This window comes from Ovis canadensis, chromosome 6 (assembly GCF_042477335.2).
Source record: "Ovis canadensis isolate MfBH-ARS-UI-01 breed Bighorn chromosome 6, ARS-UI_OviCan_v2, whole genome shotgun sequence".
Classification (NCBI taxonomy): domain Eukaryota; kingdom Metazoa; phylum Chordata; class Mammalia; order Artiodactyla; family Bovidae; genus Ovis; species Ovis canadensis.
The window spans coordinates 62,091,438-62,116,046 of NC_091250.1; the positions used below are offsets into that span (position 1 = coordinate 62,091,438).

General features: G+C 37.3%; 1 protein-coding gene across 12 annotated transcripts in view; it reads left to right on the top strand.

Annotated features, from left to right (window-relative positions):
* RBPJ (recombination signal binding protein for immunoglobulin kappa J region) overlaps positions 1-24,609 on the top strand; it is a 237,102-nt gene that overhangs the window by 206,953 nt on the left and 5,540 nt on the right. For all 12 annotated transcript variants that reach the window (XM_069593804.1, XM_069593805.1, XM_069593814.1 and 9 more), the window contains 6 exons: positions 876-971; positions 9,408-9,573; positions 12,539-12,713; positions 17,936-18,073; positions 18,229-18,341; positions 23,513-23,653. In XM_069593804.1, the coding sequence (XP_069449905.1) occupies positions 876-971; positions 9,408-9,573; positions 12,539-12,713; positions 17,936-18,073; positions 18,229-18,341; positions 23,513-23,653 (829 nt within the window). The remainder of the gene's footprint in view (positions 1-875; positions 972-9,407; positions 9,574-12,538; positions 12,714-17,935; positions 18,074-18,228; positions 18,342-23,512; positions 23,654-24,609) is intronic.

Below are 24,609 nucleotides of genomic sequence, written 5' to 3' on the forward strand. Positions count from 1 at the left end.
TAGAAGTGCTTCTTGATGATTGTTTTTGAAGCACTTCTGCTTTAATTTTGTAATGTGTTAAACATCTTAAGAATCAGGGTTCTACTGATTCAGATAAGTGAAAGTTTGATCTTTGTCGTAGACCTTGGGTTCTTTGTATTCTGTTGTATTGCTTAGCAAAGTAATTGATAAGTATTGTTAAGACATTGAACTTTTTATACAGTATTTGCATAATAAATGGATAGTTGGAATACTTTGTACCCAAAACAGTTAACATTGTATTTTTTCCCAAATTTAATTGTTTTTCCCTAATTTGAATTACCCTTTATTAAACTTCGTGTTTAGTAACATCATTGAGAGTAATTATGAGTTTGTATATAAATGATAGCCTTTTCTTCTTCATTTTGTAGGGTTGTTATTTTAAGAATATGTAATAATAAATTGGATGACCTGAGAATTTCTTATGGTTTTGTCTTTGGTGAAAAACACTCATTCTAATAGCTGGAGGGAGAGGGGCTAGTCTTAGTGGTGAATTAGATTATTAAATACAAAATATTGCACATGATTAATTTTACAAAGGGTTTAAAGCCTAATAAGCAATGTACTTGATGTTTCTAGTTACTCTATAAGTTGTAATTGTGGTTTAATTGAGTTATATCATAAATTCTTATAGTGAGGGACAGTTTCTTCTTTGCAGAGAACAAAGTATACTGTTGAAGATGAGCAGTATTTGTTTCCTCATTGTATGATATTTTTTAAATTTAGTTATGGTTTGTTTTGATTAATTTTTATTTTTATATTTACTTGTTTGAAACATTTTTAAGCATTCTTTTTACAGAACATAGTAATATTCCAAATCTTACCCCTGTAATAGTAATATTTATATTTTATTTTAGGGAAGCTATGCGAAATTATTTAAAAGAGCGAGGGGATCAAACAGTGCTTATTCTTCATGCAAAAGTTGCACAGAAGTCATATGGAAATGAAAAAAGGTAAGATTATGTTTTCTTTTTGTGGATAGTCAGTAGTTATCACATGAATTTACAAATGATGTATTGATATGCAAGTAAGAGAATGGTTTCTGTTATTGGGTTATTTGCAAGTACAAAGTGAAAAATACAGGATTTATCTCTGTTGTCTCTATTTAGTACAGATCCTCTGGTAAATTCCTGATTTCACAAAATGAAATAATCCATAATTTTTATTCAGGGCTCTGTAGTATTCCCTAAGTAAATGTATTAGCTCATTCAAAAAGTAGTTTTCCTTTTGGTGCAAAATGTAGTTTTATAAAGAAATATGATCTCAGTATTACCATTTTAAAAAGAAAAAGGCTTAAACAGACCCCAGAATTGAATTATGGAGTGATTGTGAAGAAAAGTGGCCTAAGACATATCCCAGCCCTTTCCACCCAGGTTAAGGGAGAAACAGCAGAGTTGAGCTGGTGCTCATATTATGTGAATGTGGCATTACAGAAATGACCTATAAATCAGATTAGCCAAAATTAGATAATAGATTTTAATGTTAAGTGTTTATCTTGGTATCTTTTCAATTTCATCGTTTTTGGTATATGCTTCTGGGTTTTTGTTACTTGCTTTTTCACTTAGTTCCCAGAATTTTCCTGTTAATAGTTTCTCAAGTCTTCGTCTTTCAGATAGCATTTTTATGCTAAGCATAAAATAACATGCTTTGGTGGACAAGGCTGCTTATGGAGGAACATGAAAGATTTTTTTGGGTTGGCTTGAAAGGTAATAAAACTGAACTGGAAGGAGGCATGAAAACTCAGGTTTAAGTATTGGATTGAAAGGAGTGAGTGGACTCTTTGTGATTCCACAAAATCTTTTGAGTTTGTGAGATAAAGGGAATCTTAGCATATGCATAAGAGAAAGGAGATGGAGTACATTGATTTCATGTGCTAAAAAGTTTTTAAATTGTCTGTTTCTGAAAGTCCTCTAAATCTGAGCTGAAACTATTTAGTTGATAATGTTATCATCAAAGAGGATTAGCAGCTGAAAACAGTATTTAGGACTCATATTGTCAAGTGTTCTTTTTTAGTTATTCAAGTTCTCTAAATTTCTGATTACTCATGACACTTAATCATATGATTCAAATACTAGAAGAAGTTGGTACTTATGGTTTGGGGCATAGAAACCAAATCAAGTTAGTGGCCTCTTTTTGCATGAAGTTGATACTGGATGTTCAGGACTCCCTGCCCCATAACATCATGTAAGTATAGGAGATGGTCTTTTTTTTTTTTTTTTAAAAACTCTAAGGAAAGCAAACCAAGTCAGTACCTTCATTACTTGAGATGGATCTAAAAGGCTGTTGTTGTACCTCATGGTGAAGAAGGAACAGCTTCCCTTCATCCAGTCATATCTAGACATTATTCAGGAAATGCCTTACAGATGTTTTAAAGTTTTAATCCTTAGAAGAATATTGTAAATAGGAGTGCATTAGTGAGGAAACAAAAGATCAGATTCTTTAGAAATGGGATGGTAGACAATAGAATAGAAAATACTAGAGATCTCTTCAAGAAAATTGGAAATATCAAGGGAGCATTTCATGCAAGGATGGGCATGTTAAAGGACAGAAATAATAAGGAGCTATGAGAAGCAAAACAGATTAAGAAGAGGTGGCAAGAATACATAGAAGAACCATACAAAAAAGGTCTTAATGACCTGGATAGCCACAATGGTTATTCACCTAGTGCTGGACATCCTAGAGTATGAAGTTAAGTGGATCTTAGGAAGCATTACTAGGAACAAAGCTAGAGGTGGAGGTGATGGAATTCCAGCTGAGCTATTTAAAATCCTAAAAGAACATCTTTTAAAGTGTTGTGCTCAGTATGTCAGCAGATTTGGAAAACTCAGCAGCGGCCACAGAACTGGAAAAGATGAGTTTTCATTCCAGTCTCAAAGAAGGGCAATGCCAAAGAACGCTCAAAACTATCATACAGTTTCACATGCTATAGCAAGGTTATGCTCAAAATCCTTCAAGCTAGGCTTCAGCACTACGTTTACCGAGAACTTCTAGATGGATAAGCTGTGTTCCAAAGAAGCAAAGGAAGCAGAGAGAAATTGCCAATATTCGTTGGATTGTGGAGAAAGCAAGGAAGTTCCAGAAAAACATCTGCTTCGTTGACTATGCTAAAGCCTTTGACGGTGTGGATCACAACAAACTGTGGAAAATTCTTAAGGAGATGGGATTGCCAGACCACCTTACCTGTCTCTTGAGAAACCTGTGTGTGAGTCAAGAAGCAACAGTTAGAACTGGAATGGGAAAACTGACTGGTTCAAAATTGGGAAAGGAGTACATCAAAGCTGTATATTGTCATCCTTGTTATTTAACTTTTATGCAGAGTAAGTACATCATACGAAATGCTGGGCTTGATGACTCATAAGCTGGAATGAAAATTGTCAGGAGAAATAACAACTTCAGATATGCACATGATATCACAGTAATGGCAGAAAGTAAAGAGGAACTAAAGAGCCTCTTGATGAAGGTGAAAGAGGAGAGTGAAAAAAATGGGCTTGAAACTCAGTATTAAAAAACTAAGATCATAGCATCTGGTCACATCACTTCATGGCAAATAGAAGGGGGCAAAGTGGAAGCAGTGACAGATTTTATTTTCTTGGGCTCCAAAATCAATGCAGACTGACTGCAACCATGAAATTAAAAGATGCTTGCTTCTCGGAAGAAAAGCTATGACAAACCTAGACAGCCAGCATATTAAAAAATAGGGGTATCACTTTGCCAACAGAGGTCAATATAGTTAAAGCTATGATTTTTACAGTAGTCATATATGGATATGAGAGCTGCTGCTGCTGCTGCTGCTGCTAAGTCGCTTCAGTCATGTTCGACTCTGTGCGACCCCATAGATGGCAGCCCACCAGGCTCCCCTGTCCCTGGGATTCTCCAGGCAAGAACACTGGAGTGGGTTGCCATTTCCTCCTCCAGTGTGTGAAAGTGAAAAGTGAATGTGAAGTCACTCAGTTGTGTCCAACCCTCAGTGACCCCATGGACTGCAGCCTTCCAGGCTCCTCCTTCCATGGGATTTTCCAAGCAAGAGTACTGGAGTGGGGTGCCATTGCCTTCTCCGGGATATGAGAGCTGGACCATAAAAAAGGCTGAGTGCTGATAATTGATGCTTTGTTTTGTGATACCCCTTGGACTGCAAGGAGATCAAAACAGTCAATCCTAAAGGAAATCAGTCCTGAATCTTCATTGGAAGGATTGATCCTAAAGCTCAAGCTCCAGTACTCTGGCTACCTGACTCATTGGAAAAGACTCTGATGCTGGGAAAGATTGAGGGCAGAAGAAGAAGGCGTCGACAGAGGTCAATATAGAGGTGATTGGATGGCATCACCTGACTCAATTGAAATGAATTTGAGCAAACTCCAGGAGATAGTGAAATACAGAGGAGCCTGGTGTGCTGCAGTCCGTGGGGTTGCAAAGAGTCAGACACAACTTAGTAACTGAACAACAGCAGTGAAAATAAGAATAATTTAACTTAACAAGTTCATTGTATAGCTGCTCACCTGGGCAGTGGTGTTTTCCCTCTCCCCACCCATGGATTTTTGAAGATACATTTTAGTATGTTTTGATTCATTTATTAACTCCTTTTTTCTTTATTTCTGACAACCTGCTAGATTCTAGGTACTATGCAAAAGGCTCTTTTAAGCCAAGAGTTTTAAAAGTCGCTATGTCATTTAATACTGAAGTGGATAACTGAGACCCAGTGGAAGATACAGACAGGGAAGAGTTTCTCAAAGTCCCAGATAGATTCCTGTTTGCTAGTCACTGTTAAAAATATAAAGCTATAGTGGTTTATCGAGTTAAAATAGGTGATTTAGCAATTATTTTTTATTATGATTGTGTTTATTTTCAATTTCTTTCTATTATTTGTGTATTGCCTGGTGAATCTAAAAACCTTAGTGAAAGGAAAGATCAAGGAATCTAAGCTTCTGACTCCAAAAAATGAAAAGATTTAAAAAAAAAAATGCCAGAGTAACTACTTTCTTATATTTACTTTGTTATTAACATGTCCAGAAGAGACATGGCAGTAGTTTTACACTAAAGGCAAAAACTTCTCAAAATTACTTGATTTTTAAAAAGTATTAGTAGTCAGGGGCTGCTAACAGAGGCCAATCTCCTAGGTGATTGTCAGGGCTTCTTACAGGAAGAGGTCTTGTCCCTTACTGCTTGGTAGAGTATAGTAGAAAGAGGAAGATCTGCTTTCTTTCTTGTTGATCAGATTCAGGCCTTTCTGAAAAGCTGCTAAGTTTAGGCATGAGGTAACCTGGGGACATGACCACAGTCCTCTTGGCTTACAAAATAATTCCAGTGAATGATGCTAGAAATATTTGAGCAGGAAGTTTTATCCTAAAATTTAAATTGTTCTGAGAATTCACTTTTGTGCCTAATAAGGAATATTTCTTTGCTTAACACATTTGGTATCCCACTTATGTTAGTGGTTAGTTTTAACCTTTCATTGAAAACGTTCTTTACAAGATTGAAAAGTAAACTTAAAGAAAAAATTATTTTGTCTAGAGGAAAATTTCCATTAAAAATATGGAAATGCAATTTGATGTATTAACATTTCTTCAACTTTGTGTTAGGGGAAGTATGAATAATCATCAAAGGGTAATGATTCTGCCAAAATAGTCAGATAATGTAAATGATGTGTTTAGGTTTTGTCTGATATTATGTATTGGGCTGAATAAAAAGACTTCTTTGAATCTGTAAGGTATTTTCCAGACCTCATCTTAGGATTTGAGGGAAAAGTTGTTGAATCATTCTCTGAAAATAAAGACTGATTGTTTGACTTAGGAAATGAATAAAATCATAAATGTGTGCATATCGCCACCAAGTGGTAGATAAAAGCATTGTTTGCCTTAGTTGCTTAGATGTAGCTACTGGGAAAGATTAGAAAATAAAGGCACATTGTTTCATAAAGTATGCTTTCATAGCAGCTGTTAAACTCTGAAAGGTGAGCACTTGATTTCAGACTTTTCACTGTTTGGTACATATTGAGCATCTGTCGAAGTTAAAAACATCAATTTGCATACTACTATAAAGGTAGTATATAATTATTTTTTCTTCTGTTAATTAGGTAATATTCTTTCCTTCCCTTCCTTCATTTCTTTTCATTTGTCTGTAATTTTTAAATTGATGATTATCTTCTGTTTGATTATTATATTACTGCAGAAGTCTCTGGAGATGAAGATTTGAATTGTTAGGTGATTTTTTAGGGGGTGGCAATATTGGGATGTTTAAAATAAGATTTCATCATCACATGGTAGAAATAATGTTAATTTTTTTTTTTTGCTATTTTTTGCTATTTTCTTGCATCACAGCTTTTTTAAAATTAGTTGTAGAGTTGATTTAAAACTAAGGCTAGTTTAGAGACAGTTGAAGACTCTTCATTTTTCTTAGATTTATTACATGACTGGAAAGCACTTTCAGTATAGAACCTTAGTCAGTGTTCTAAGTGATAAAGAATTTCTTGACAGTCTTTCTGATTTTATGCCCTGTTGGTTTCATATCACTTCATCTCAGTACTTTTGAGAAAACCAGCACTACTGAGTCTTCTGGGCTTTCCTCATGGCTCAGTTGGTAAAGGATCCACCTGCAGTGCGGGAGGGGTTGGGAAGATCCCCTGGAGAAGGGAAAGGCTACCCACTCCACTATTCTGGCCTGGAGAATTCCGTGGACTGTATAGTCTATGGGGTCGCACGAGTTGGACATGACTGAGCGACTTTCATTTTCTTTTTCACTTTCACTGAGTCTTTAACAGTTTTAGACCTCTTTCCAGGTGTGAAATAAAAGTATCTTTTGTGATAACTTGTTGGGATTTGATTACTATATTTGGTACACTGTACTAAAATGCAGCAAGTTTTATAGCTGGTATACCAATTTACTAAGACGTAGTACTTGTCAGTGTTCAATAAAATACTAATAGGAGATAAGTTTTCCAAAATTGATGCCTTCTCAGCTTCCTAATAGTGTGCCAGCTAGGAATTTGAGTCTGTGCCATGGTAAGTATTGGGTAGTTCCCAGCATTAGAGGCCAGAGAGATCCCTGGTATAGACTTGAATGAGCAATTTCCAGAACTGGCCCAGCTAATCTAGGCATCCCTCCAAATTTGGAGTGACCTGGAGCTGAGCCCAGTGCCTCTGCTGTGACCTCTGTACTCATGGCAACAAGGAGAGTATACAGGCAAAAAAGCCACTCTGATTCCCTTCTCTTGGCTTAGACAAGTATGAGCAGACCCTTAGAAGGTTTCCTCCTCTCACAGCCTGACCCTGCCGGCCTACTAGGTCTGCTCCCTTTACGCCTGGGTCACATCCTATTGTTCTCCTCTGTGCTCCAGCCACACTGGTCTGTTGTTTCTCTGCTGTTTCAGTCCTCCCTACTTCAGAGCTTTTGTGCTTGCTGTTCCCTCTTCTGAAATGCTCTTCCCCGGATACCCATGGCCATAGGTCCTAACTCAAGGTCACTTTCTTCAAGAAATTTTCCTTGGCCACTCTGGTGGCCACTTACATTTTTAAGTACCCCTTCCTTGCTTTATTTTTCCCCTCACCAGCTAAAGTATGTATGTTATTTTAGTCATCTACATTTTTTAAATTGTCTTTCTTATTAGAGTATGAGTTCCATTAGGGCAAGGATTTTTGTTTAACTACTACTATTTTTCCAGTCCCTGATACAGACTAGGAATGTAGTAAATTTTTGTGAATTAGTGAAAATTAAATAAACCCAGCTCACTTCTTATAAGTTGTGTGTAGAGTGCCTCTTAAGTAGTAGTTTTTGGTAAAGTTGAGCAAAATGTGGATACCATTTATTTTGATTCAATTCAGTCAGTATTATAGTAGGTGCTGAGGGGGAAGCAAACAAGTAGATACTACTCTGCTACCTTTAGGATGGACCGAGAACTAAATCCAGCATAATGGTATCTGTGTGTTTCTGTGCATGCACGTGTGTGTGTGTGTGTGTGTGTGTGTGTGTGTGTGTGTGTGTGAGAGAGAGAGAGAGAGAGAGAGAGAGAGAGAGAGAGAGATATGCATGGATACACTTCTTTTAAAAGTCTGTACATTGTTGGCCCAAAAAGTGGTAAAAAAGCATAATAAATTAGCTGCTAAATTTTAGAATTAGGAATTTCATGTAAAACTTGATTTTCGGTGACTATTGGAAAATTGGAGGATGTGACCAACACACGACCTCCATGCCCTTAGTTCAGCCATGTGGGGACGCTTGCAGTTCTCAGTTGTTTCCTTGTCATCAGAGCCACACACGAGTGGGTGATGACCTTTGCGGTTAAGCTTTTTATTCCCTTACAGTGAACTTAAAAGAATTAAGATAGAAATTTCTGTGCTTATAACTATATGAAAAGTGGGACTTGCCTTGAGGGTTTTGCGTTTCAATAAAGAAGGGGAGGAACATACGTCTTTGGGTAATTAAAGAATATTTCTACTTATTTATTGTACACCCGGTCCACTCATTTAGATTACTTACCTGGCCACTATTTGAGTTTACTTGGCTATTATCTGAGTAGGTATTTGAGTTTTCAGGCCTCTTGATGAGACATGACATATTAATAAATATTTTAAAGTGTGTATAAGTCAGTGTGTGTAATCAAGCAAAGGTGTTACCCCCTATATAAGGACTGGATTGGTGGTCTTCTGAATTAGGTAAAATGTGGGGCTTGAGCTAGACTTCAAAATAATCTAACTGCTAAAAGAAAATTATAAGGAAGTTATTCTAGGTGGGAAGAATTTATGAGGGCAGGTTATTGGCAACTAACAAAACAAATCTGTTGGTTGTCTTTGAGTTAAAGGGACACAATATATTATTCTTTGATCCACATGCAGCAGGTGTTTAGGTTGTAAGATACATAGTAAACTAATGATCCATTTTGCTCTTAATTCTTTTACTTACTTGTATGAATATTTTGGAGGTGTCTGCTTTGGGCACTGCTCTGTTTTTCAGATTAATTACCAAATGAAGTTAAGGGTGATATCCATACCAAGAATGTTATTAATTAACAGTACATCACTTTCAGTAGACCTTAATCAGTAATTGCAGATTCTGTGGTGGTATACCCTATTTTTGTGTATGTTGGAGTACACTGGATTTGGCTGAAGTGCAGATGTTCAAAACTCTGAGCTGTGTGAAAATTTATGTTCCCTGCTCTGAAAGTATCTAGGCTAAGTGAATGCGTAATGTCATTATAAATGAACCTTAACCAGAACAAATGAAGTATTGATTTCTGTGCTGTGGGTATGGTTATTTGCATTACAAAAGGCTTCACCAAAATGTTTCTTTAGGAGCTAACTTGATACAGTTCAACATGATTTTGCATTCATATGTTCAAGAAAAGGAAGTGCTTTCTTGAGTGTAATTGCATTGTGTTTCCTCCCTCCTCATTATTTTAGGTTTTTTTGCCCTCCTCCTTGCGTGTATCTTATGGGCAGTGGCTGGAAGAAAAAAAAAGAACAAATGGAACGCGATGGTTGTTCAGAACAAGAATCTCAACCATGTGCATTTATTGGAATAGGAAATAGTGACCAAGAAATGCAGCAACTGAACTTGGAAGGAAAGGTAAGTTTACATGGTTCCCTGTAAAGAGCACCATGATACCATAATGTAGTTTTCTTGTTTTTGTAGTGATGATTCTTTTTTTTTTATTTTATGGTTACTACTAGCACTTCTTGAATATATAAATCAGAACTAGAATAACCTCTGATAGCTGAGGTCTAGTCATGACTCGTGAACCGTGAGCTTTGACATCTAAAGGTGGCACACAGTAAGCTTCCTCAGCTTGCTAGCAGTTCTGGCAGGCTGTGAATCATATTTCTATTGGGGGCCGATAATAAATTTAGGAGGCTAATTTCCCATCCTCATAAGGGCATGATATTCAAATAACAATGAAAATACATAGTTCACTAATGTTTTACTCTGCTCATTTAATCTTAGTCTTTTACTGGAAGCAAAGTATTAAATAAGTTCGTAATATCATAAATGTTTTATTTAGCTTCAGTGTGGAAGAGCACTATCTTGTGTCGACAGGAGCCCTGTGAATAGCTTTCGTCAAACTTTTAGGGATTTTCTTTGATTACTTTGTTAAGGAATGCAGTTTATGAGATAGTTTTACTAATTGTATTTTATGAATTTAGAAAGCAGTTATCTCAGTCTGTACCTTTAGTACTCAAAAATAATTCTTTATTGACTTAGCATCAACTTGTTTTCTCTTGCTATTAAAATTGAAAAATGGATGTTTCTGATCTCAATGACCATACGAATGTCTTTTAAAATACTGCATAAATAGCTATTTTCTCACTCAGTAACTATTTGTTGAATGTCTTAATGTTTGCTGTATTGGGGGATGGGAATTGGAGGGCAAGGTTGAGGGTGATGAACTAGGAGATTTGTACCCTCATTTAATTTTTTTAGTGATTATGCAGATAATGAGTCATTTTACAGATAATGAGCACTGAGAATAAAGAGCCTTAATATCAGTATCCTTCAAATTTGAGTGTGTTTCTGTCATTTATATTCTTATAATTGTTATCATTAATGCTTGTCAACTATGTATTTTAAGTTACAGTTGAGAGAAAATTTAGTACTGTAAAGATTGTTTCCTTTTAAAATAGAGCAATATAAAATGTATTTGAGTTAAAACTCTTGAGGTAAAGTTAAAGATATATTTGAGTAATTGGTTGAACAAAGAGGCTTTGGTCACATCTCATGGATTTTTGTTATGTGTGTCTCCAAGCTGTACACCTAGACATTTGTAATTGTGATTGATAATTGGATAGGTAGTGAGAAGCCCAGCTGTTTCGTAGGTGACACGGTGGTGAAGAATCTGCCTGCTAGTGCAACAGACACGAGAGATGTGGATTCAATCCCTGAATCTGGAAGATCCCCTGGAGAAGGAAATGGCAGCCCACTCCAGTGTTCTTGCCTGGGAAATCCCATGGACAGAGGAGCCTGGCAGGCTACAGTCCATGGGATTGCAAAAGAATTGGACAGGACTTAGCAACTAAACAATAGCAATTGAACTTTATTGCTAGCTTTAACTGCTTCCAGCAATTCTGAGGGCAGTAATACCAAACAGCATGTCCACTTGCTTTTCTCAGCATTGTGGCTTAGTACATCTTTCATCAACTTCTGCCATTATATCATTTCCCCAAGCCCTAGAAATTTGCAGAAAATAATACCTGAGAGCTTGAGTATTAGCTAGTACTTAAAACACTTAATTACAGGGAAGTACAGTGTCTCTGGAGAAGGCAATGGCACCCACTCCAGTACTCTTGCCTGGAAAATCCTATGGACAGAGGAGCCTGGTAGGCTGCAGTCCATGGGGTCGCTAAGAGTCGGATACGACTGAGCGACTTCACTTTGACTTTTCACTTTCATGCATTGGAGAAGGAAACGGCAACCCACTCCAGTGTTCTTGCCTGGAGAATCCCAGGGACGGGAGAGCCTGGTGGGCTGCTGTCTATGGGGTTGCACAGAGTTGGACACGACTGAAATGACTTAGCAACAGTGTCTCTAAGCCAAAATTATGTGTTAATACTTAGTTTTAATGAAAAATGCTATTAGAGGAGTCTGTAGAGAATAAGATTGGTTGAGAGTCAGCAGAAGGCACTCCAGGCAGAAAGAACAATATAATCATATGCTTGGACCATCAAGATACAAGAATGAGGTCAGTTTGGTTCCAGGTAGGCAAAGATGGACCAAGCAGTGAGATGGATGCTGAGCTTGAGAAAGTGGCACTTTACTCCTGTTTTACTTAACAACCATTCATTTAAGATAATATTGTTTTCTTTCAATAGCATGTTCATTGAATGGTATGATTAGTCATTATTGGGAAAGGAGGGATTCTATTTTGCATGTTGCATTCTTATTTTAATATTTATTACAACAAAGTTCTAGTATATGTAGCCCTTATTTTTATTATGGTCATGGTATTTGACTATATAGTTATATTTTGGATCTGATGTTTTAAAAATAATTTGTTAAATATTCATTTTCTCAGTTTTTGTCTTATACAGTTGAAGCTACATAAGCTATGCAACATGAATTTTTACCCTAATTAGCACTTGAATTTTTATTTTTAAGAATTACATGCCCTGTACCTCTGTTGCTAGTATTGTTTTGTTTCTATAATTCAAATTCTACAATTCAGATATTTCTATAGACTTTTGTAGCATTATATTTTGTATTTCTTTTTATTTCAGGGCAAATGTTTTTATTGCCTGAAGGTCTTGATAATTCTGTAAATAGATGCAGAGCTATATAAAACAATAAAAGATTATTTTTTTTAAGTCTTTTTGAGAAGGGGAAACAGAATAATACAGTGTTGGTATTGTAGACTCAGTAAGGAAGATTTTGTACTTTGTTTTCAGAGATCAATTTCAGTACTTTTTACAGTTGGTTTTATCAGCTGTTCAGTGGAATTACTGCCTTAAGTCTGATCAGACTTAGCCATAGCCTCATTGAGTTATTTGTACATAGCTGACAGGGTTTTGATGCTATTAAGACTTATCCTTTTCTTTCACAGAACTATTGCACAGCCAAAACATTGTATATATCTGATTCAGACAAGAGAAAGCACTTCATGCTGTCTGTAAAGATGTTCTATGGCAACAGTGATGACATTGGTGTGTTCCTAAGCAAACGGATAAAAGTCATCTCCAAACCTTCCAAAAAGAAGCAGTCACTGAAAAATGCTGACCGTGTGTATACTAGTTTTCTTTTTTTCCCCTCAACTCCCAATATGAATTAATAAGACTAATTCAACTATTTTTTAAATTAAAATTTTCTTTTCAGTAGCCAGTTCATTTTTTAAAAGTATTTTTTTGGTCTTCGCTTTATCTGAAAAAGTCATATTCAGTTATTGCTGCTGCTTTGTTGTCTTTTTTCTCTAATTAAAAATGGGCAACACCTGGTGTAGCAAAGTGGTTCTTAACCAGAATTGCTTCCTCACTGCTCCCCAGAGGCATTAGGAGAAATGGGAGTTTCCTTTTGCTGTCAGTGACTAGAGGGAGTGATGTTAGCATTGAGTGTCTAAATACCCTGCAGTGTGCAAGATGGTTCCTATTCCACAAGAATTGATTCACTCAGAATATCAGAACACCTCTTTGAGAAGCACTGTTATATCAAATGGACTTTGGAAGGCCATCATGAAAACCTAAAAAAATTTAACATGGTTGTCTGGCAGACTGCTGTTTCTGCACATTTTTAGATTTTCACTGGTAAATGCTGTTTGAATTAGACATTTCAACTTCTATACCCATTTTTCTTTTTTTATTTTGACTTTTTATTATGAAAACTTTCAAACTTACATGAAAAGGGTAGTGTTGATATAAGGTGACCAACCACCAGACCAACAGATTTTACCAATTCTATTTTATCATTTCTGTCACCACCAACTCTTCTTCCTCCTTCAGTTGCTGGAATTTTTTAATGTAAATCTTAGACATCCTGTCCTTTCAATCATTTCTGTAGTGGTGACTCTTAACAGAAAATTTTCCTTTTAAACATTATACCCAACAGAAGTTGATGATAGTTCATTAATGCCATCTACTGGCCAGTCCACGTGCAGATTGATCATACTGTCTCAAAAGACCTTTTCACAGTTGAGGTTTTGTTGTCTTCAGTAGTTGACTTGTTCAAACTTGGATCCAAACAGGGTTCGTATCTTTTAACCTGAAATAGTTTCTGTTCTTTCTACTAGCCTTTTTTTCCTTCCTCCGTTATTTATTTGTTGAAATTGGGTGATTTTTTCCTATGCAGTTTCCATATTCTGAATCTGACTGATACGTGTTTCCTCTGTCTCTCATATCTCCTATAAACTGTTGATTAGACCTAAAGACCTTCATTTTAGAATTAGCTGGTTCTGCGTATGTTCATTTCTGTCAGATCAGAAGTCTTATTGTCTGGTTATCCCACTTCTTGTCACACTAAGACTGGTTATAGTAAGTTGAGTTGTTAGTCTAATCTAACAGTTACAAAATTCCTCAGGAAACTTTAACCAAATGATTTTAGTAGTCCATCATTGTTGCAAAATAGTGGCGTTTCTGATTGTTTTATTGTTAACTTTTGTGTTTGTTAGCTGTTTGCTTAAAATGTAGTCTATGAAGAAAAGGCAGGATAAGTGCTTGTCTACTAATTTGAAGAATAATAGTTTTATTCATTGAAGGCGAGGTTTTAGGATTTTGGTTAATTTGCTTGTTTTTACTTTGTTTTCTTTTTTTTAATGAATTTATGGGATGTTATATAGTGGATGGTTTTTAGTCTGCTTTAGTCATTATCATCATTGTTATGGAAATTTCAAACATACTAAAGTAGAGTTGCATAATAACATGAAACCTCTTGTGTTTATCCTCCAACTTTTCATCAGTGATCATAACTTCAGGCCAGTCTTGATTCATCTTCATCTGTAACCCTACTCCACCCACACTTTTCTCTGCCTTCATTTTAGTTTGATGCAAATCCAAGACTGTTTCTATGAGCCTCTGAAAGATAGTGTCTCTTTGTATTCTAATATAATTATAATACCATGATCACACAAAAACAAACATAAAACAACTATAAAAAGAAATAATGTCTTAGTATCGTTAAATACGTAGTCAGTGCTCAAATTGAAAATTGTCTAAAATGTGTGGGGGTTGGGGGTGTTGGTTAGCCATTGGTTTGAATCAAAATTCAAATATGATTCACTAGATATTATATGTTGTGTTGACATGTCATTGAATTTTCTCTTTAAATTTGTAGATTTTTCTCTGCACCTTTCTCTCTCTCATATTTATTTATTCAAGAGGCTAAGTCAGTTGACTATGAGAGATTTTCATATACTGTATTTCAATAATTGTGTTCCCTTGGTGTAGTTTAATGTATTTTCTGTAAATTGGTAGTGTCAAAGAGAAACAGAACTGGACATTAAAGGTGATAAAAGCACATTTTATTCACTACATTTGCAATAGGGAAAAGAGCTTTCAGTATAGAGCTGAGCTCAATTACAAATACAACAAGGACAAGTGGGATTTATAGTCAAGGAGCAGCGTTGAACGTGTCAGTAGGTGGAAAGTTACTAAGAGGAGACATCGAGGGTGTGGGTATTCTTGACGAGAATTTTTATAAAGATAGGCCAAGTTGATCAGATGGACTTTCTGGGAGGCTCAGAGGATAAGAATCCATCTGCCAGTGCAGGAGACACAGGTTTGATTCCTGGGTCAGGAAGATCCCCTGGAGAGGAAATGGCAACCTACTCCAGTATTCTTGCCTGGGAAATCCAATGGACAGAAGAGCCTGGAGGGCTATATAATCCATGGGGCCACGAAAGAGTTGCACACAACTTAGTGATTTAACAAGAACAAGATGATTAGATATAAACGGGGAGGGAAAAAACTTGATCAGATATCAAGGATGGAAGGATGACTTAGCAGGATTCTTGGCAATAACTGGGCTAGCTAAGCCCATATTGGGACCCAAGGAAGAGTCTCCATGGGTAAAGGGCTCAGAGGAACCTGTCTGAAGTTTGGTTAAGGAGAGAGTCCTTGTCAGTAGTTAATTTAGAAACTTGATCAGATTTCAGGTGGTTGTTCTTTTGTTGTTCTTTGTTGCTGTAGGGCAAGCCTGCTTCACAGTAATATATAGTGTTCTTGCATCAGTTCAGTTCAGTTGCTTAGTCGTGTCTGACTCTTTGCGACCCCATGGACTGCAGCATGCTGGGCCTCCCTGTCCATCACCAACTCCCAAAGTTTACTCAAGCTCATGTCCATTGAGTCAGTGATGCCATCCAACCACCTCATCCTCTGTTATCCCCTTCTCCTCCTGCCTTCAATCTTTCCCAGCATTAGGGTCTTTTCCAATGAGTCAGGTCTTCGCATCAGATGGCCAAAGTATTGGAGTTTCAACGTCAGCATCAGTCCTTCCAATGAATATTCAGAACTGATTTCCTTTAGGATGGACTGGTTGGATCTCCTTGCAGTCCAAGGGACTCTCAAGAGTCTTCTCCAACACCACAGTTCAAAAGCATCAATTCTTCAGTGCTCAGCTTTCTTCACAGTCCAACTTTCACATCTATACCTGACCACTGGAAAAACCATAGCCTTGACTAGACGGACCTTCATTGGCAAAGTAATGTCTCTGCTTTTGAATATGCTGTCTAGGTTGGTCATAACTTTCCTTCCAAGGAACAAGCGTCTTTTAATTTCATGGCTGTAGTCACCATCTACAGTGATTTTACAGCCCAGAAAAATAAAGTCTGCTACTGTTTCCACTGTTTCTCCATCTGTTTGCCATGAAGTGATTAGGACCGGATGCCATGATTGTAGTTTTTCTAGTTTGTTGTGATCCACACCGTCAAAGGCTTTGGCATAGTCAGTAAAGCAGAAATAGATGTTTTTCTGGAACTCTCTTGCTTGTTCAATGATCCAGCGGATGTTAGCAATTTGATCTCTGATTCCTCTGCCTTTTCTAAAACCAGCTTGAACATTTGGAAGTTTACGGTTCACGTATTGCTGAAGCCTGGCTTGGAGAATTTTGAGCATTACTTTACTAGCGTGTGAGATGAGTGCAATTGTGTGGTAGTTTGAGCATTCTTTGGCATTGCCTTTCTTTGGGATTGGAATGAAAACTGACCTTTTCCAGTCCTGTGGCCACTGCTGAGTTTTCCAAATTTGTTGGCATATTGAGTGCAGCACTTTCACAGCATCATCTTTTAGGATTTGAAATAGCTCAACTGGATTCCATCACCTCCACTAGTTTTGTTCGTAGTGATGCTTCCTAAGGCCCACTTGACTTCACATTCCAGGATGTCTGGCTCTAGGTGAGTGATCACACCATCGTGATTATCTAGGTCGTGAAGATCTTTTTTATGTAGTTATTCTGTGTGTTCTTGCATCAGGAGGCATTTAATGCCATGTATTTAGGTTGTTTCCGATTCAGTTGTGCAGCACGGCCAGGTGGCTAAAGAATCTGCTTGCCAGTGCAGGAGATGCAAGAGACTTGGGTTCGATTCCTGGATTAGGAAGATTCCCCTGAAGAAGGAAATGGCAACCCCACTCTCGTATTTTTGCCTGGAGAATCCCTTGGACAGAGAAGCCTGGCAGGCTATAGTCCATGGGGTCACAAATAGTCAGATACGATTGAGCATGCACAGATGTCTTAAGCCAATTCAAATTATAGGATTTTATTTAAAGTCTTTATAATTTTGTATTTCTGTTGATTATTGAGTTTTTTGATGGCAGAGAATGTATTTCATTTATAGAGTGTTTTTCCTGCTTACATAGATGTGGTTGGTTTTTCAAGAAATGTCATGCAATGCTATACTTTAAGGTATTTAGAAGGAAGCAAAATCTCTAAAGTCACAGTATCCAGAGGCAATTGCCATTATCTTTGGTAAACAACCTTCTAGACCCCTCTCTATGAATATATTCCATGGGATTATATATGAGCACGTGGAGACATATGTTATCACATAAAAATGTATATGTTTACCTAATGAAACCACAGTGTAGTCTGCTTTGCATTCAGTGATATATCAGGGAGATATTTTCTCATCAGTGCATTTAAATACACATTATTCAATTAGGTCAATGATATTATGTTTTATTTAATCAATTTCCTGTTATTTGACACCTATTATTTTAAAAGTAACTTCCTTTTAAAAAACAGCACTGTGTTAAATATATTATACAACACTCGTTTAAAAATCATTTTTATGGGCATATTATATATCTGTAGCTTAACATTATTATTAAAAGAGTTACCCTGACTTCTGGGGGAGTATTATCTGTATTTTCTTGGAGAGTTTGAAATAAGTGTTAGCTGAAGCCATTAATTATTATAGTAAAGAATAGTCATAACTTACCAGGTACTGGTCCCTTCTTGCTCTTTACTGTTACCCTACCCGCACCCCTCAATCACGTAAATAGCTGTTTTTTCTTTGCAGTCTGCATTGCCTCAGGAACAAAGGTGGCTCTGTTTAATAGACTCCGATCCCAGACAGTTAGCACCAGATACTTGCATGTAGAAGGAGGTAATTTCCATGCCAGTTCTCAGCAGTGGGGAGCATTTTACATTCATCTCTGTGAGTATAAAAACATGCATTTGGTTTTTTTTAGTGTGAAATTAAATTTTTTTAAATAATAAAGACTTACAGATATATTTGGTTTTGTCGTTTATATAAGCAGATTAATAAATTTTAAAGATGATAATTTGATCTCTGTTTCCATCACACTGCAGTGGATGATGATGAATCAGAAGGAGAAGAATTCACAGTCCGCGATGGATACATCCATTATGGACAAACAGTCAAACTTGTGTGTTCAGTTACTGGCATGGCACTCCCAAGATTGGTATGGCCTTAATGACCTCATGACTATTTATAATAAATTTTGACAGCTTTCCCCCTTTTTTGGGTTGTTTATCTGGACGATAGAGGGCACTCTAAAGTTACATTATGATTTATCTTCTTAGCTAATATAGGTTCATTATTCATTCTTTGTGGTGCTTGCTGCATCCTGCCACAGGCCCAAATTTTCAAAAGCATAGAAATTGTAAACTTCTTTAAAAATATAAGCATAGTTTTTGCTAGTTTACTCTCCTACAAAAAGATAGAGACAGTGTTTGGGCTTTTTGAAATAGTAAAAAACTGCTTTTCTTAGCAAAATGAACCAAAAGCCTCTCATACATTCTGCATCATATTCCCCCTTGTTTTCTGAAACAACACAATTTAGTTGTATTAAAGATGGAAGTTTATGAGTAAGTTCGATTCAAGGTCAGCTTGGGGGAGGGGCTGAGCGAATGGAAGAATTTTAGTATTACTTTCCTGAATATGCTTTGTATCTCTTTGATGAAATATTTCATTGGCTGATATTTTCTGATATTATCTATAATTATCTAAGTTAATGCATCATCTTGTGGTTTTTGTTATATTTTTCTGTATTGTGGTTGTACAAGGTGATTTTATTTCCCACATCAACTTAAAGCCAAAATATGTGAAACACAGTAATATAAATTTACAAAACTTGAACCTAAGATAGATTATAAAAGGGAGAAAGGTAGGGAAAGAAGGGTGCATAAATTAGGAAGACACAAACCAAAAAACAGACTGAATAAATTTTACTAAAGTTCTCTTCTTATTTATTCTGTGTCACTATATTCCAAGGATAATGTTTATTTGCTTTGGCATTAAATGCTTGTACTTGGAGGCACAATTCAGAGGCTTATGTCTCTGACCAGCAACAACTTATATATAGGCCACTGAAAAGACTGACTCAAATGTAAAAATGGTCTTTTCACTTAGTTTCATGTAAAGTACCAGTCTACCTTGCTTGAAAGTCATCTTTAATTGAATATTTTAACATTCAAAACTGTGTGGCTCTCATTATAAAACTGTTGCAATAAAAAAACGTGATCCAGAGAATGCCTTAGGAAAAGTTGCAGTACCATCGTTAGCATTGTTAACAGTAAAGACTTCTTTCTAGAGGTCATGTGACTGAGGCATTAGTTTCATAGCTAGGCATCAGAATCATAGCTAGGCTTTATATGGTCTACACTACTTCCTGCCTTCCTTTTCATCTGCTTACATACAATTTTCAATGAAAACATGTTTTTCAGAGGAAGCATTCTATAGTTTTCATATGCTTTTAAGAAGGATAACACTGCCTTAATATCTAAAGTTTGCGTTTTATGTGTGTCCTAGAATATTAGCCTTATTAGAGATCCTTGCTTGATGAACACTGTCCCCCCAAGACCAATTTCAATGGGATGAAGGTCTTAGTGAGAAATCCTGGTTTGAGTACTTTGGGAACAGGCACAATCTATGTAGCCAACTAATAAAAAACACCGGTTAGCATTTGTCTCATGTTCTCAAGTCTGTCAGATACCCCAGAAATTGGAGACATCTAACATCTTTTAGATAAACTAATCAGCATAAATTTAGCCTGGGTATTTACAAGGTATAGTGTTAAGAATATGAATAAGGTGTGCTTTCTGTCATTAAGGGCTGCATCCCAGTTACCTAAGAAGTATAGTAAACACTGTATCAGTGACCTACAGAGCCAGCATAGAGGAGAGAGAGCTGGTTGGAGTAACTCCTGGTGTTAGAATTCATCACTTTCTCATTACACATAGCTTATTACAACATTCACACTACCTGGCTTCTCAGATTTCTTTCCTCTTCTTAATAATTAGAAATTATCACAGCAAGTTTTTGATACCAAACAATAGGGGTCATCTTTGGTTTGTTCATTGGTGAGACCAGGTCACTCAGCAGTGTCTATGTCCAGAAAGCTATTGTGAGAAATAAAATTGAACCAAACATGACCCATGTTCTCAATATGCTCATTATTATTAAGTAGTGGAGAAACAGTAGATTACAGGAATAAAGCTGTTAGAGGCAGATCTTGATTCTTATGTGGTGAAGTCATAAATGAGTGTGGAAGACTTACAGGAAGTTTGAGGCTTACCTCATTCAGAATTCACTATTTCTCTAAAATTCAAGCATTGTTAAATATAGCTTAAGGCTAGAGTTGAATGGAAACATTTTACTTAAGTTTATTAATTAGTCTCACAGAATATATTAGAAAATATAATTGCTAAAAGTGTACTGTCTCTGTTTAAACTTGAAAATTAGTGGTGATATAAGTAAGAGTGACAAATATTCAGATAAACTGCAGAGCCAAAAATATGTAAATGTGAAGAATGCTGACTTTAAAGATCAGCACCTAGTTGTGGCTTAGGTGAAAAAAAATGATCATGGAATATACATTAGGTGTGTGAATCAAGTAATAAAAACCCAATAGAAACCCATAATATTTATAGCACTGTTCTGAGCACTTATACAAATATCAATTCATTTAGCCCTTCAAAATTCTGTCAGCTATTAAGAATGTCCATTGTGGAGCAAAGCATTATAGTTCTACATGTCTATATGCATTCTACAAAAGCCCTGAACCTTCCACGGGCTAGTCACTGTCTCGATGCTGGAGACACATCGGTGAACGAGGTAGACTTCCTTTCCTCTTGGAGCTTATGTTGTGGTAGGACGATAGATGAAAAAAGCTAAAGAGATGTCTATATAATGTATTTAAAGATTAATACAAGTGGCAAGACAAATTAAAACAGGATAAATGCATAGGGAAATGGGAGAGCTAACAGTGGTCAGAGAAGTCTTTATGAAGTGGGGCTATTTGAACACAGACCACAATGAAGCTGGGAAACAGAAACTGGGTGTGGAGCGTTTCAGGCTGACAGAATGAGAGCAGAAAGAACTGAGGACAGAAATGTGTGAGGACTAGCAAGGAAGCTACGGTAGCTAGAGCTCAGGGAGGAGTGGAGAGGGCAGGTGCCAGGAGATGATGCTGCAAAGAAGCCATGGACAGCGTCTGGTCAAATCCCTCTCTCTGTCTTGGGTAAAACTTTCTGTTACCTATGTACAGTAGGAGGCCACTGGAGGCTCTCACAGAGAACGGTGGCTGGTTTATGTCTGGAAGAATAATTCTGGCTGCTTTGTGAGTAAGAGCACAGGGAGATATAGCAGTGGAAGCAAAGAGAAAGATGACTTGGCTTATGTCATAATTCAGGCAAGAAGCTGATGATGATACCTTAAACCAAGATGGGACTGGTAAGGGGATGAAAGGTGACTGATTTATTTGAAAGTAGACCGAACAGAATTTGTTGACAGATGGCATGTAAGAGAAAGTAGGGAGTCAAAGATGACTCCACGATTTAAGGATTGAGTGAACATGGTGTCATTTATTGAGCTTAGGAAGAAATAAAAAAATTATATTTTTGATTGAGATGGCTATTAATAGACATTTTAAGTGGAACTGTTGAATAGGTAGTTAAATACACAAGTTGAGTGCTTGAGAAAGGCTATGACTGGAGAAAAATTTAGGAATTGCCAGCCTCTAAAGCTTAGACGGTAAAGAATCTGCCTGCAATGAAGGAGACCCAAGTTCGATCCCTGGCTTGGAAAGATCCTCTGGAGAAGGGAAGGGCAGTCTATTCCAATATTCTTGCCTGGAGAATCCCATGGGCAGAGGAGCGTGGCGGGCCACGCTCCCATGGGGTCGCAAAGAGTCGGACACGACTGAGTGACTAACACGGCCACTACTGACCTCTAAAGAGAATAGAAAGTCTGTAGAGTATAGGCAGAGGGAAAGAGATCTGGGGACGCAGCCCTGGAGCACTGAAGGCAGGTAGAGCAGGCGTATTTCTGAAGGAAGAGTGTGGGGGTCAGATGCTTCTGAGGACGCTAAGGTGAGGACAGAGAAGTGCTCATGGGATTCATCTGTCTGGACGTCCTTAAGGACCTCACTAAGAGCAATTTTGAAACACAAAGTTGGAGAGATTTCAGGAGATGAGATGGTGAGGAAGAGGAGTTTTGCTATAAAGGGGAACAGAGAAATGGGGTGGTGAGAGGGAAGAAAGACACGTAGTCAAGGAAGGGGTTTCTTCTTTTTTTTAATGTCAGTGACTGGAGACTGTTTATTGATTTGCTACACCATTTGGTTTGCAGGATCTTAGCTCCCCAACCAGGGATAGAACCCATGCCTCCTGCTTTGGGAGCATGGAATCTTAATCACTAGACCACCAGGGAAGTCCCAAGGAAGGGGTTTCTTTATTTCTGATTTAAAGATGAGAAGTAGTTCCAACATGTTTGTATGCTGTTGAGAGTAATCTTCACAGTCCTCAAACACTTAGTGATTACCTTCTGTGTGATAAGTAACACTGAAGGTTTGAATAGTATTTTTCAGATATCCTGTGTGTTTTGTGGAATATTTATAGTGTAAGGTCATACTATATAATGGAAAGAGTTCAAGCTGGGCAGGCAGCCAGCCTTGGAATCATACTTTGGTTCTTCAGCTACTGACTGGGTGAATTTGAAGAGCTTAACCTGACCTCTGAGCCTGTTTCCTAATGTGCAGAATGATGCCTATTTTATGTTAAAACAAAGCAACAGCATGTAAGTGTGATAATGGACTTAGGTACTAAGTAGCATACCCATAGTGACCTTTAGAGATAATTTTCCCTTTGATGTTAGAATATTTGTCATTGTGTGTTATTGGAGAGGCCATCTGAACTTGCTACTCAAAATACAGTTCATAGACCAGCAGGATGAACATCAGCTGGAAATTAGCCAGAAGTGCAAAATATCAGGCCCTCTCTATGATTTTGCAGGCTCAGAACAGATGTATGTTTAACAGGAACCCCATATGATTTGTACGGATGTCAAAGTTTGAAAAGCACAGATTTAGAAAGCAAGTGCCTGCCTGCCCTATTGTTTTTAGGAGTTGGTGGGAGAAGGCAACATCTCCGCATTCTTAACATGCTTGCAATTTAAAAGTATTTTTATGCCTAACTTTATTGTTTGTAAATGCTGTTGTGTATGAAGATATGTGACAGGTATCTGTGATATATTATTTCATGGCAGATTCTTGCCATGGACTCTGTTAACAGTGTAGGAAATGAAGACTCTCCATTTGTGGTGACCTTTCCTTTTGTAATTGTTGAAATGCAGATAATTAGGAAGGTTGATAAGCAGACCGCGTTACTGGATGCCGATGATCCTGTGTCACAGCTCCACAAATGTGCATTTTACCTTAAGGATACAGAAAGAATGTACTTGTGCCTTTCTCAAGAAAGAATAATCCAGTTTCAGGTATGTTTATAAATTGCTGGTAAAATCTAAAATGTGCAAACTGTTGGGTTAGCAGGACTCAGAAACATGAAACTTTCATTTAAAAAATGTTAATAGTATTCAAGTACATGAATCTGTGTTGAGGTATTTATCCCGATTTCAAGGGTCCTTAGCCCACATGTTCTTCAGACATGGTAGTCGTTCTGCCTCAAAGAACTCAAAACTATGAGAATGTTCTAAGAGAAGCCATTAACATCTAATTCTGAGGGATGAAAAGTTCTTCAGATTATCCAAAAGTAGATGTTGGGTGTTGAGAGAGTCTCCTGAAATGTGTGCAGACAACACTGTATATAGTGGTGCACATTTTGGAGGAGGGTTCATAATTCTCATCAGATTTATATTGGGGTCTTCTAAGGTAGTAATGATGACATGTTAGAAGCTAATTAGTCAGAATCTAATTTTTAACTACATTGACTCAGAAGACCTTTATGAGGACATTTATGACATGAACAAATGATTTAATAGAATAGTTACACTTCCACATGAAACTCATTTGTGGACATCTGGAGACTTTTTCCAGCGAGATGGCCACACACAGCTGGTCTCCTCAGCCCAGCACTGATGGTCTGGCCTAGGTGTTTCGAGGTAGGATAGGGGATTGCCATTTACATCTTGGTTCCTTCCTGCTGAAAGTACAGAAGTTTCTATAGTTCTGTAGGTAGGAGGGAACTTCCATTCTCTCTCTCTTTTGTTGTTGTCATTTAGTCACTCAGCCGTTTTCTACTCTTTGTGACCCCCTGGGCATAGCCTGCCAGGCTCTTCTGTCCATGACATTTCCCAGGCAAGAATACTGGAGTGGGTTGCCATTTCCTTCTCCAGGGGATCTTCCAAGCCCAGGGATTCAATCACGTCTCCTGCATTGGCAGGTGGATTCTACACCATTGAGCCATCAGGGAAGCCCCCCTCTCTCTTAGGGA